General features: G+C 38.3%; 1 protein-coding gene across 3 annotated transcripts in view; it reads right to left on the reverse strand.

Annotated features, from left to right (window-relative positions):
- LOC102588073 (putative ABC1 protein At2g40090) overlaps window positions 1–13,980 on the reverse strand; it is a 49,358-nt gene that overhangs the window by 35,067 nt on the left and 311 nt on the right. For all 3 annotated transcript variants that reach the window (XR_001473385.1, XM_015308476.1, XM_015308470.1), the window contains exons 2-6: window positions 13,845–13,980; window positions 6,827–6,981; window positions 6,559–6,684; window positions 6,322–6,417; window positions 6,141–6,241 (exon numbers count right to left, since the gene is read on the reverse strand). Coding sequence is in view for 2 of the 3 variants with exons in the window: in XM_015308476.1 (XP_015163962.1) it covers window positions 6,141–6,241; window positions 6,322–6,417; window positions 6,559–6,684; window positions 6,827–6,981; window positions 13,845–13,980 (614 nt within the window). In the remaining variant the exon portion in view is untranslated. The remainder of the gene's footprint in view (window positions 1–6,140; window positions 6,242–6,321; window positions 6,418–6,558; window positions 6,685–6,826; window positions 6,982–13,844) is intronic.

A 13,980-nucleotide genomic window follows, 5' to 3' on the forward strand; every position in this document is an offset into this window, starting at 1 on the left:
CCAAAGCATTCTTCTCTTCAGAACTCAAACTGCCCAGGCCCTCAAAAGAAGCAGTAGGCCTCCATGATTCGTTTTCAGAGTATAACTCTTGGTAGAAGTCAAGAATTACCTCTTTCACCTGCTCTTTTCCTTCAATGAGGTCATCTCCTACCTGCAATCTGTCAATGTGGTTGTATCTCCTGTGGGAGTTGGCTATTCTTTGAAAGTATTTTGTATTCCTATCCCCCTCTTTTAACCATAGACACCGCGATTTTTGTCTCCAAGAGGTTTCCTCTGCCTTTGCTAATTGTTGAATCTCTAGTTGTAATTGCAATATTTTGTTCTTTTCAACTTGAGACCGGACCCTTCCTTCAGTTGCTTGTTCTGTCAGCAGAAGATCATCCATGGCTTTACTGATTCTGGAATTTAGCTTACCAAAGACCTCCTTGTTCCAGGTAACAAGGTCTTTCTTCAAAAATTTTAATTTTTGGGAGAGTATAAAGTCTGGAGAGCCATTTACTATATAACCTTGCCACCATTTTTTGACCATATCATGAAAACCTTCATGCTGCAGCCACATGTTCTCGAATTTGAAGTAGGAAGGATCAGAAGTCCAATCGCCACTCTCTAGGGCTAAGGGACTGTGGTCGGAGAGAACCCTTGGTAGGGCCACCTGCTTCACAACTCCAAAGAATTCATTCCATTCAGCGGAAATTAAGAACCTATCAATTCTGGAAGCCTGCAGAAAGTCCTCTCCCCTTGTCCATGTATAAGTTGCACCATGCAAGGGGAGATCAATAAGACCCATGTCTTGAATAAATTCAGAGAAGTCCTTCATGTCCTGGGATCTCCTTATACAATTGTGCCTCTCATGTTCATATCTACATACATTAAAGTCACCACCTATGACCCAACATCCATCCCAAATGCCTCTGACAGCAGCCAACTCATCCCATAGGTCAAGCCTTTCTGGAGTTGAGTGAGGTCCATACACCCCAGAGAAACAGAATCTGAAGTCCACCTGCAAACCCTCCCACATGGCAGAAAGAGTATGCTGCCCTTGGTAAGAGTCTAAGCATTTCCATTGTCTTTTGTCCCACAAAATAATAATGCCACCCCTGGTACCACTTGCTTTCAGTTCAACCCATTCGACCCATCTTGATCCCCAAATATGTCTTGCTATTGCCACAGAACAACACTCTGTTTTTGTTTCCTGTAAACACAAGATGTCAGGCTTCCATTTTTGAATAAGTAGCTTGATGGTGCTTCTTTTGCTTATATCATTAAGCCCCCTTATATTCCAACTGATAATTTTTGCTTTCATTCTGAGAAAGCCTTGTGGAACCTGCCCCTACTTGACCCTTCTCCATTCTCATAATTAATAGTGCACTGCAACTTCTTGGCCACAATCTCACCTTTTTCCTTTGATCTTTTCTTCTGTTGCTCTTTCCCCTTTGATTTCTGCAACTGTAACTTCCTCTTTTGTTCCATTCGCAGTATCATATCGAAGATTTCGTGCTCAAACCCCACTGAATTGACCCCAAAGGCTTTACAAGCTTTAGTCATCACTATCTTGGTCCAATGAGAGGTTTCAATAACTGTCGGGTGTGAAATAACCTGTTCCTCCAAGCTGTCACCGGACCAGGGTAGTGACAAAGTGTCGCTACTAATTGGGGAAGAGAAACCTGAATCTTGAGAACACCCAATAGAGAAGTCAGAGTGGATAGGAGGAAGAGAGAGAAGAGATAGAGGTCGCATGCATTCAGCTTCGTCGTCTGCGTCTCCCTCCCACTCATCAAGAGAATCAGTTTGCGTTAGGGAAGCCAACAATGGCTTTTGAGACAACTTAGCATTCGACTGTCGTTCCGAAAGCTTTTGTGTCTCTGCCACTATAGATTGGGCTTGGGCTGGCCTAATAGCCTTCCACTCCTTTAATATCTCCTTCTTTTTATTGAGATGCAAGTTCCCCTTTTTCCTCCTTGAATAATAAAGATGGTCTGAAGTCTTTTGCTGCAACTGGGCCTTTGCCTTAAGTTGGCCCAAAGTTGTCTTAGAATTCCCTAGGGTCCTCAGCTGATTTGAGATTTGAATCAATAGGCTGCTCATTCTGCAAAACATAAACTTGGTCTGGAGTCTTCTGCTGCAATTGGGCCTTTGCTTTAAGTTGGCCCAAGGTTGTCTTAGATTTTTTGGGCCCAACCCTAGGGGCATCAGCAGATTTCAAATTTGAATTGATAGACTGCTCAGTTTTCGAGACACAAACTTGTTTGGACCGCTGGTTAAAACCCTGTTCATCAGAATCACCGGCAACTGAGATTTTCGAGAAGGCATCGGCAATAATGGATATTTCATAAATTTTACCGCCTACTCTCAAATCAATTTTGTGTGGAGGTTCTCGTGCTACTGCTGGAATACAAATCCGAGCCCAGAGAATATGATTTCTCTTCTTTGTGTCCTCATCTGCACCGATATAACCACCACAACAGTCCCCGATAAATTTCAGAGACTTTTCCGACCATGCGTGAAGCGGGATGCCAAAAGCCCTAATCCACCTCTGATTTGCTACTAATTCTTCTTTAGAGTTATCTGTCCCTGATTCTGGAGACCACCACTCAAGTGATAATCTTCTCCCATTCCAAAACCATTCCCCCATTATTATTCTCTCCGCTTCTTGCCTAGATGGAAACTCGAACATCATCTGGTTATGTGTGAGCTGTAGGACGCGCAACCCTGCCGTCATCTTCCACCTTTTCAGGAACCACTGATGGATGACTGTTGGATTTGGACTCGAGCTGAAAGGGTCATTGAAGGTTCCAACTAAGCAACACTGCAAGTATTCCTGTAGATTCTCCAATTCAGAATGAGACTGAGAGCTCATAACTGGCCATTTCTGGATATTTGCAGCATCCATGAAAGATTTCCCTGGGGTGACAAACTTCCGGAGAGCTGGGTTAACTGGCTCACCCAAAGATCTGATAATTTTGTCAGCTAAATCACTCCACCCTACATTGTAATCCATCTCCGGGATGATAATAGCTGATTTTCTTTGGCCCCTCAATGTTTCTACTCGAAGAAATCTCCCATAAGAGTTGAAGTTCTGATATACTCTGAACAGATCCCCCTCCTTAAGCCTGCCCCATCTTCTATAAAGGTCCCCAACACCTTTGGAAGCTAATCTCATAACACTGCATACCCATCTTAAAATGACTTCGTCGATCTTAATCTTACTGACAAACCGACTACTGAACTCCTTGAACAAGAACCACCTAAAAGAACCTACACTGATATCATTTATTTCAAAAGACTTATCACTGGAAATGAAAAAGCACACCCTGTCACCCATACTAAGAGATCGTATGATTAAAATTCCACCGCAAAGTAAATAATTTTGTCCCCCATGGTAAAGAAAGGCTAATTCCGGTAGGAGTTGCCGGAAAAGGATCAAACAAAGTAAGAGAGAGAACCTAGGACAGGTTCCCCTTGGGAGCTGTGCCTGGGAGCATATTTTTTTTTCAAAATCCCTGAATTTATTTATGCGCTCAAAAAAAAAAGTATCTAAATTTTTAAATGATGCGGACTTAGCAAACCATAGAACATAACGAACACAAAGGATCTATATTGCAAATAACTAGTGGCTAGTTGTTGTTGTTGTTGATACAGTTTCATTATGTCAAGTATATGGCAAGAGTCTTTTATTCTAAAGAGAGACTTGTATGTCCCTGTGGGGAAAAGTTTGAGAATTAGGGGGTGTTTGGATTGGCTTTTTAAAGTGACTAGTAAGTTAAAAGCCAAAAGTCATAACTTGGGACCCTTCGGGGTGGCCCAGTGGTTTGGGCTTGGAACTTCCATGTTGGAGGTCTCAAGTTTGAAACCCCTTGACAGCAAAAGAAAGGGGTTTGCCTTCTGGGTCGAGCTCGTCGCACTGGGCTTGACTAGTGCGGGTTACCTCACCTATATGGTTTGCGAGCTATTGCATAAACCCCTGTGTGCACCCAAAGGGTAGCGGCTGCGGGTTTTTCTTGTCATAAAAAAAAAGTCACAAGTTGGAAACCCCCAACTTTTGGCTTTTGGCTTCTTATTTTTTTTTATACTTTTTCAGCTTTAAAAAAGTTCTTTTACCCAAACACTTCCAAAACTATAATAGTGCTTAAAAGCCAAAAAACACTAAAAATAAGTCAATCCGAACACCCACTTAGACAAACACTAGTTTTAGAGAAACTCTGATTTGCCTTAAAGACATTTATTTGGTGTTAGAATAGGAATAGGAATAAAAATAGAAATAGGAATACTAAATAGTATCCTACTTGGTAAAGAATTGTATTCTAGGGTCTATAAATAGGGTCTCAATGTAATAATGTAGACACAACAACAATTCAATAATATTTTTTTCCTATATTTCTCACATGATATCAGAGCCTCTACGATCTTGGTAGAAAATCAAAGAGCTTCCGCTGCCAGCGGGCGGCTATTAATGCCGCCCATCTGGACAACAATTATGTTAGCAAAAGTTGGGTCACCGTGTATCATTCCGGTGACTACTTTCTATATCTAATTTGTGTAGCACCGTGCCATCTTTCCGGTGACTACTTTTTCATATTTAATTTGTGTAGCACCCTGCGATCTTTTCGATGGCTACTTTTTCATATCTGGTTTGTGTAGCACTGTGCCATCATTCCAGTGACTACTTTTTCATATTTAATTTGTGTAGCACCGTGCCATCCTTCCGGTGACTACCTTTTTTTGTATATCTGATTTGCGTAGCACCGTGCATCTCTCCGGACTATTTTTCATATTTAATTTGTGTAGTACCGTGGATTTTTCCAAGCTATTTTCTCATATCTGAGTTGCATAGCATCATGTGTCTTTTCAGTGACTCCTCATATTTGATTTACATAGTTCCATTCGTCTTTCCAATGACTCCTCAAATCTGATTTGCGTAGGGTTGTGCCATCATTCCAATCCTACCCATATTATTTCTCTTTTTCAATAGGGTTGTGCCATCAATCCAACCTTTCCTATATAATTTCTATTTTCTAGTTGGGTCGTGACATCATTCTGACCCTACCCATATAATTTTATTTCTTAGATTGTGACCACTTTTAGCCATCAAATCTAATACTCCGGCATATGAGCATGTTTCGGCCAATTTTTTGGTGACTTCCTTGTTTAATATCTTCTCATCTATTGATTCAAACATGATCCATATACTTTATACTAGATTTTGAGCACTTTGTTGCTCAAGGGGAGTTTAGTAGCCTTGTATGTCGATTGTGTAAGTCACTCTATAGTCTGAAACAATCTTTGCAAGCTTGGTTTGGGAAGTTCCACACTGTAATTTTATCACTGTGTTTTATCGCCATTATGCATCAAATTCAGTATTTCATAAGAATCGGAATAGGTTTATACAATCCTATTAGAATCGGAATAGGTTTATACAATCCTATTAGAATCGGAATAGGTTTATACAATCCTATTAGAATCGGAATAGGTTTATACAATCCTATTAGAATCGGAATAGGTTTATACAATCCTATTAGAATCGGAATAGGTTTATACAATCCTATTAGAATCGGAATAGGTTTATACAATCCTATTAGAATCGGAATAGGTTTATACAATCCTATTAGAATCGGAATAGGTTTATACAATCCTATTAGAATCGGAATAGGTTTATACAATCCTATTAGAATAGGAATAGAAATAGAAATAAGAATACTAAATAGTATCCTACTTGGTAAAGGATTCTATTCTAGGGTCTATAAATAGGGTCTCAATGTAATAATGTAGACACAACAACAATTCAATAATATTTTTTTCCTATATTTCTCACATTTGGTATGGAGTGAAATGAACCTTTTTTAATAAATATTGGTGAGATGGACCTAAATAGAGTAGAATGTATACAAGAGGATTCAGATACCAGAACACAACTAATTTGGGATTGAGGAGTAGTTGATTGCTATTGATTGATTGATATACATGATGCTAAGTTCTTAATACTCTCCTGGGGAAAAGTAGTAGTAGGGAACATTATCCACTGAGTATTGAACCATGCCTCACTGGCTAGTGAGTATTTCCAGTTATAAAAGAAACTCTCTCTGGAAAATTTTTATTAGGAGTTCATACTTCATGAAACTTGGTGAAAAGGAGAATATTTCTACCTGTAATCAAAGGAAGGAAAAAATTGATGCAATGTGTTCACTATCAACTCCACCGTTGCATAATCTGCTGCAGCAGTATCTGTCATATGTGTGTGCTGAACCTGCAATTAGCAAAATAAGAGACCTATAAGTTTTGGAAAATTCTCCATTACTAATTTATAACAATATCAACATTTAGGACCTTGACAGCAACTTTTTGCCCATCATGCATTCGAGCAACATGGACTTGAGCAAGAGAAGCACTTGCTATTGGTACAGGATCAAATTCATCAAAGATCTGTAGACAAAGGTTTTAATTCAGTTGAGTGCACAACAAAGAAACCAAGACCAAGAATATATAAGCCATATATTCATCAAATTGACTCTATATTAAACCAAAACATTGCTTTTGAGGAGAATCCAATAAATTAAAACATACTTCATCAGGTGCACCTCCAAGCTCTTTCTTGATAACTTCATGCACTTGATCATAAGAAGAATGAGGACATTTATTTAACATTGATTCCCTCATTATACGAACATACTCTTCAGGTACTAAGTACTCCTGAGCAAAACCAAAGGTCAAGTTGGATAAGCCCAGAAGTATTGGGCAATTACTTGTAGAAGCAAGAGCCTTCTTGTGCCTTTGAACAATATAAATATGACACAATTATCTATACAATAACCTAAGGAGAGAAGTTGCAAACCAGCTGTCCTAAATGTTGACCAAGCTTAATGTAAATTCCACCATTTCTGAAACAAAGTTCTTCTAGCCTGCGTGCACCCCTCATGTGAACTTCATGTTTGGCTTTTGCTCTCTCTGCACTACCTTCTGGCAGTCCCCAGAGTGAATATTCATAATCTAACAAGAAGTCACAATTAGATCATCTTAGTATATTAAAAAGAACTTCTCCTTTAAAAAATTCCTATATTATCACATAAAGGGGCAGTATTAGGAACCCAGAAACTTCCCCAACATTAATCAGTAAATGGCACAACGCAGATATAAGAACAACACTTCAACTATTCTTTACTACGACCATCAAGAATCATACGTTTTAAGTGAGCATTGTGAATTTGGCCATATTAGCTTGATTCAATAGGTGACCATTTTGAATTGAATAGATAGACCCTCGGCTTAAACTAAAGCATTTCCAAGCAGTTTGAAAAGGAATGAAAAAATGAGAGCAGTAACAACAACAAAATAATGTGAAATGGAGAGCAGTACACAACATACGACAAAAAGAACAATAATGACAACAAATTAATGTGATAATGTTGTGGATACGAGGAAGTCAATTAATTAAGTATTTGACTATATTTTTCAAGTAGATTTATTTATTATTTATTTATAATTTAAGTAGCTTTATTTATTATTCTAGAATAGGGGATTAGGTTAAGTTATAGTTAGTAGATTGAAATAGGATTTAGGTCTCCTACTTTCATAAGAATTAGACTTCCTATTGATGTAATAAGACTCCTATTTAAAGGGGTTTTGACGAATAAACCGGTAAGTCATTTTTCAGCAAAAAGCAAGAGATTAGAGTTCTCTCTTCCATTGAACTCTAAGGTTTCAGTCTCCCTTTGAAGAGCTGAAGAGATCTGAGTTCTCTCTTTTAATGAACTCTAAGGTTTCAGCCTCCCTTTAACGAGCTTATTTATATATCTCCCTACGAATCGATCCTTCCCTAAAGATTCATAACAGATAACCAAAGCACAAAAAACACAAGTAATAACTTAAATCTAAGAACAAGAAACAACGAAAATGGTGCTAATACCACGAGGAAGAAATAAGGTCCAAGTAAAACCATCAAGCATATCCTGCAGAAAGCCAGAGAATCCTCAACCACCAATTAACCCTCTACCCTAATCCACGGCCTCCAAACCCTCCTAAGGTCATGTCCTCAATAAGCTCAAGATGTGTCATTTTTTGTCGAATCACCTCCCCAATACTTCTTTTTCCTGCTTCTACCTCTCCTGATACCCGTCATTGCCAATCTCTCTTACACACTTCTCCTTTTCACATGTCCAAATCATCCCAGTCTCACTTCCCTAATATTGTCCACCATGGAGGTCGCTCCTACCTTGCCCCAGATATCTTCATATTATACCCACATATCCACTTCAACATCCTCATCTCCAAAACATTCATCTTCTGAACATGTGAGTTATTGAGGCCAATACTTTGTCACAAACGACATAGTCAGTCTAATCACAATCCCGTAGAACTTACCTTTAAGTTTTGGCAATACCTTCTATTACACAAGACTTTGGAGGCTAGCCTTCATTTCACCCATTTTGCATCAATACAATGTGTGACATCATTGTCGATCTCCCAATTACCTTGAAATAAGTACCCCAAATACTTGAAACATCCTCTTGAGGATGACTTAAGCATCAAGCCTCACTTCCACGCTGACCTCATATGTAGCATCATTGAACTTACACTCTAAGTATTCAGTCTTGGTCCTGCTCAGTCTAAACCTTTTAGACTCCAGAGTTGTCTCCAAACCTCCTGCCTAACTTAACTTCGCTGCAAGTCTAGTCAATCAATAACATGTTAACTGCGAATAACATACACCATGGCACCTCACTTGAATTTGTCAAATCAATTCATCCATAACTAGTGTAAAAAGAAACAAACTAAGAGTCTATCTCTGATGCAACCCAATCATGACTCAAAAGTGCTTTGAGTCCCCCCCCACTATCCTCACCCTAGTCTTGGCTTCATCCTACAGTGGTGTAGCCACAAATTTCACGAATGGTGTTCAAGTGTTAGAGGTAAAAGAAAATTGCACATAAGTGCACCAAATTTTAAAATTTAACCATGCATTATTAGTAATTGACTTTTTTAATGAATGGGTGCATCAAAAAATTTAAAATCAAAATGCATAATGCTTAGCACTGATGAGTTCATATTTAATTTAATATGAAGTGAACGAACAACGCAAAAAAAAGAGGCAAAGAAGAAACTTAAGCCTAGAAAGAAACCATTTTTTTATGAAGAAAGAAACCATCTTTAAACTTTAACCTTTCTACAGCCTCTAGCGACGACAACAATAACAATGAGACATGGAGAACGGAGATCAGAATTAGACAAGATCTTTTTTAGAGAAAAGATTCCTTATGGAACATTTTTGCTTTTGATTTTGGCACAATTGTAGAATTATTTTTTAATTTTATTAAAAAAAATTAATGTAAAATAAAATAAAGTCAAAGATACACTGGGTGAGTATCCAATTGGTTATTGATACTTTTATTCTTTTTAAAGATTTTAATGAGAAAAACAGATCTCTTAGACACACTAATTGAATAAAAGAAAAATATTGTTTAAGGTCTCTTACGTGTTAAAATGAAAATTTCTTATTAAAAGACCATAAAACTAATTAAGGATTATCAATAAATAACATATGTAGAAGTTAACAGGCTAGTGGGAATCGATCCTGGGACGTGTGCTCAACAGCGCTTGGGATCTTCTTGAACAACTTTGACCACTGAGCTACCTCATCAACTCGTTTTCAGGGTGTTCAAAGTACAAAATACTCCATATCAAGTAACATTTTACCAATATACACAATATAATTTTCTGGTGAAGGGTGTTCTCCTGACCACCCTTGATACATTGTTACTCCACCCCTACCATCCTATATGAAGTCTTGTATCACACTATCATCTTTTCATAATTTTTAGTGCTTAAATATTTAAATTAATACAAATTAAAAAAATCTCACTAAGGCCCCCATCCCATAAATTTAGTGGGATGGAATGAGACTAGTATTCTGACCCCCTATCCCGTTAAGTCCATCCCCTTCCCTTTTCGTCCCACTTACATCGTCATGTTGGTCAACCTTAATGGATATCTTTAGGAAGAGTATATTTGCAACTTTTTCTACTGAGAAATTTGAGCTGAGGGTCTCTCGGAAACAGCCTCTCTACCTCCACGAGGTAGTGGCAAGGTCTGCGTACAATTTACCCTCCCCAGACCCCACCTAGTGGGATCTCACTGGGCATGTTGTTGTTGCAAGTCAACTATGGAACACATTAGCTCCATAATTTGTTGAATTTCTGTGAAGCTGGGATTTAAGAACTTGTGAAGGATTGTCATTTCTTCCGTCAGTCCCGTTATATTTATAAGGTTGTAATAGGGAGTGTGCTCATATGGTGTGTCTTTCATTTGGTTAATGGTGTTTCTCACAGGTGTGGATGCAAACCCTTTCAGATATACACGGAACCAGGATGTTAGATCACTTGAACTCAAGATTGAGTATTGTGCTACCATAAGAGGAATCAAGAATATAAGAAAGTAATGAGATTGCACCTTTAAGGTTCCCTTTTCATGCTAAAGGTTATTAAAGGGGTGAAATATTATATACTAAAACATTCACGATAAGTTTCAAAAAGGAAAACACAAAAAGTTAGCTCAAGTAGTTAAGTGGAGAGATATAAATTTGAACTATCATTTGATCATTCTTGTAAGCAGAGACTATTTGATTGGCGATGTAGTGTGTCACTGAAGCTCAATGCTTAATCTAGCATTCTTCTTCTCGTCGCAGATAAAACATAATTTGGCATCTAAATCTGTTTACACGTAGTATTTTGGACTCTGATACATTATTTGCAGTTTTACTAGGGTTTTCTATTCAACTGCCTTCATGAAAATTACAATGACATAGCTTGATTCTAACCATCATCATTAACCATTTTATGCACACATACACTTGGTATACAGAGGTGGGATTTACTGAATTAACATTGTACTTCTGATATTAAACTCTTTCCCGTTTACCCTTGGCAACCAAGTTATTATTTCCCTAAGTGGGGAGGAAATTAGCTCACAATGAAAATGTCTTTCCATGGTAGTTGAAGCATATAATATAAAGTAGATATTGTTTGATATTAACTGAATCCTCTTCTGAGATAAATATTTGGATCAAGTTTGAATGTGTCTATATGAAGTGCACATTTCATTCATGATATGAGTTGAGTTTGGAACCAATGAGATGACTACCCAACTATCTTAGGTAGAAGATTCATTGAGTCAATTTATACTCTTCTTCTTGTCGGTCGATAGTGTTTCGCTTATAAGGAGCAGGTGACATAATTTGTCTTTTAAGGAAAACTTTGTGGAACAAGGTGCAACTAAACTTCCATTAAATGATAACAATGGCATATGTACATCATAAAATATACATATATGCTCTGCACTTTAGTGAGGAAGTATTGAGTGGGATGATGGATAGAGCCTTGATGGGAAAATAATTAAGGGGTTTCAATGTAGAAGTTGGCGGACACGACAACATTTCAGTTTTTCATCTTTTTTTTGCAGTGGATAATATTGTCGCACTTGCTTAGGTTTTGAATTCTAGGTAGGAGCTGTCCCAACTACCTATCTTAGCCAACCGGTAGGTGCTTTGATCAAGTGTTGGGATTTCAGCCCTTCAAAGGGTTGAGAAGAGGCATGTAGGATGGCAGAAAAGATATCAAAGGTGGGAAAAAAGTGCTTTTTAATAGCACTTTATCGAGAATTCCCCCATATTTCATGTCCTTGTTTCATGCTCTAACTAGTGTCACAATAAATTTGGAAAAGCTTCAAAAAGAACATTTTATGGGATTCATCAGATGGGGCAAGGAAGTTCCACTTAGTTCAGTGGGAGACTGAGACATCTCTGAAGTGTTTGGAGGGCTTGAAGTTAACAATCTAAGGGGTTGTTTGGTTGGGAACAAGTTATCCCAGGATTAATTATCTTCGGATTAACTATCTTGGGATAACGTATCCCATCATGTATATGGGATAACTTATCTCATCACTATGGTATAAATGGTGGGATAAGTTATCCCAAACATGGCAATCAAACAAGACACCCAAATTTTATCCCGGGACTAATTTTTTATCCCTCACACCAAACGACCCCTAAGGGTTTCAACAAAGCATTGTTAGAAAAATGATTATGGAGATTCCTAGCAGAGGAACAAGTATTCTAAAGAATGGTGAATGGTGATTGTAGATAAATGTAGGGTCATAAAAAGGGGATGGACAACTAAGGATGTCAACATGCCTTATTGTTGTGGGTTATGGAGGAACATTATGAAGGTATGATAGAAGTTAGAGGCAATGTAAGAAATGAGAGGAGACATAGCTTTTGGGGACATAGGTAGTGCAGGGCAACATGCTGAAAATAATTTCCCGAGCACTTACATAGGATCTTGCCAAAAGGAGTTTGCAATCCAACAAATCTGAAGGATACGAGGTGGAGCAGTTTTTTGGGACCTAAGATTTAAGAGGAATTTCCATGACTGGAAGGTGTTTGAGCTCCAAAGTTGTTTGCTTTGCTCCACAATTAATACATATCGCCAGAGCCTTGATGGGTGGAGGTGGCGGCGGAGGTGGAGGTTGGTGAATAACATAGTTTTTTGTTAAGTCTTTCTATCAAAAGCTTTTGACTAAGGAGGAGGATGCTTTTCCATATATCTTAGTTCCAATCCCGAAGATTCTGAAGACGGTATGTTCTTCACTTCGTTAGCAGCTAGAGCAGCGTTCTGGATGACTGAGAATCTTAGGAAGATAAAGGTCATTAGTGTAAGTTAGTGCATGCTTTAATGCACAAGTTGGAGTGAAGATGTGGATCATCTACTTTTGCATTGTCATCTTGCCTCGAGATGGTGAGAAATTTTTAGTTGGTTTGGTACCTCATGGGCGATGCCAAGAGCGCTTATGTTTAGATGGGGGATTGTGGGAGGAGGAAAAGGTGAAAGGCATGGTTTGCTCCTTTAGCACTAATGTGAGTTAATTGGAGAGAAGAAATAAAAGAACTTTTGAATAGGTAGAGTTGACATTTGTTCAGTTGAGGAGTAGCCTCCTCTATCTTATTTTCTTTTGGTGAAACCATGAAATTCCTTGTTGTGTAGAAGATTGGTTGTCTTTCGTAGAGGACCGTTTCTTATAGGTTTTCTACTTTTTTGGTTTACTTGTATGCGAGCGCTTCCGTTTAGGCCCAACAATTAATGTAAATTTTACTTGATAAAAAGTTGACAAAATAGGTAGTAATAATAACATCAGAAGTGGTGGTAGTTGTTTCATCAAAGGTTTCAGACAGAGACCTGCTAAGTAGATGTGTGGTTGGGGGGTTTTCCAATCATGAAACAGAAATTCCCACTAGCTCGGGTGTCAGGAGGTGGTCAGCAGTAAATGAGTCATATAAGAGGGATTCGAGTTTATGAAATTTATAGTTCTCAACATTTTTCAAGTTTCCAACAAGGAAATGACTGAACACACTATGTTAGGGGTGTCGAAGGAACACACTATATAGTTCTCATATGTTTCGAGGCTATATAGAGAGAAAAATTAGTGTCCATGACTAGGCCGATTTCGCAAGGGACAAAGCACTATAGACCCACAAAAATAATTAGCTCAACAAGATCGTACCAAAATTGGATAAAAGTAAAACTAAGAGTCACATGTTCTTAAATATTACATCAACTGATCAAGCACCATTCATAAACTTGCATGTCTAAACAGGGCTTCGAATTTTCAAAAGACCACATGTCTAAACTAAGTTACAATTCTTGCTTCTCAAATGTTTCGAGGCTATATGTAGAGAAAAATATAAAGATCCAGCATCGATTAATATAAATTAAGTTGTACTTTTCTAGCCACGGCTACAAGCTTCAAAGGAAGGGGAAAAACACAAAAAAGGAGAGATTCTCAGGATTGAATCAAAAGCCTACCGAACGCAATGGTGGCAGCAGTGACGGAATCGCGATAGAGGCGGAGAGGGACATTTGTGCAAAGCTTAAGGGCCATGGCTGGGTCGTCGGAGCTGGCAATTGTGGCCACCGCTGCTCCACCACCAAGGGCGGTGGT

The sequence above is a fragment of the Solanum tuberosum genome, unplaced genomic scaffold, assembly GCF_000226075.1.
Source record: "Solanum tuberosum cultivar DM 1-3 516 R44 unplaced genomic scaffold, SolTub_3.0 scf00005, whole genome shotgun sequence".
Classification (NCBI taxonomy): Eukaryota; Viridiplantae; Streptophyta; class Magnoliopsida; order Solanales; family Solanaceae; genus Solanum; species Solanum tuberosum.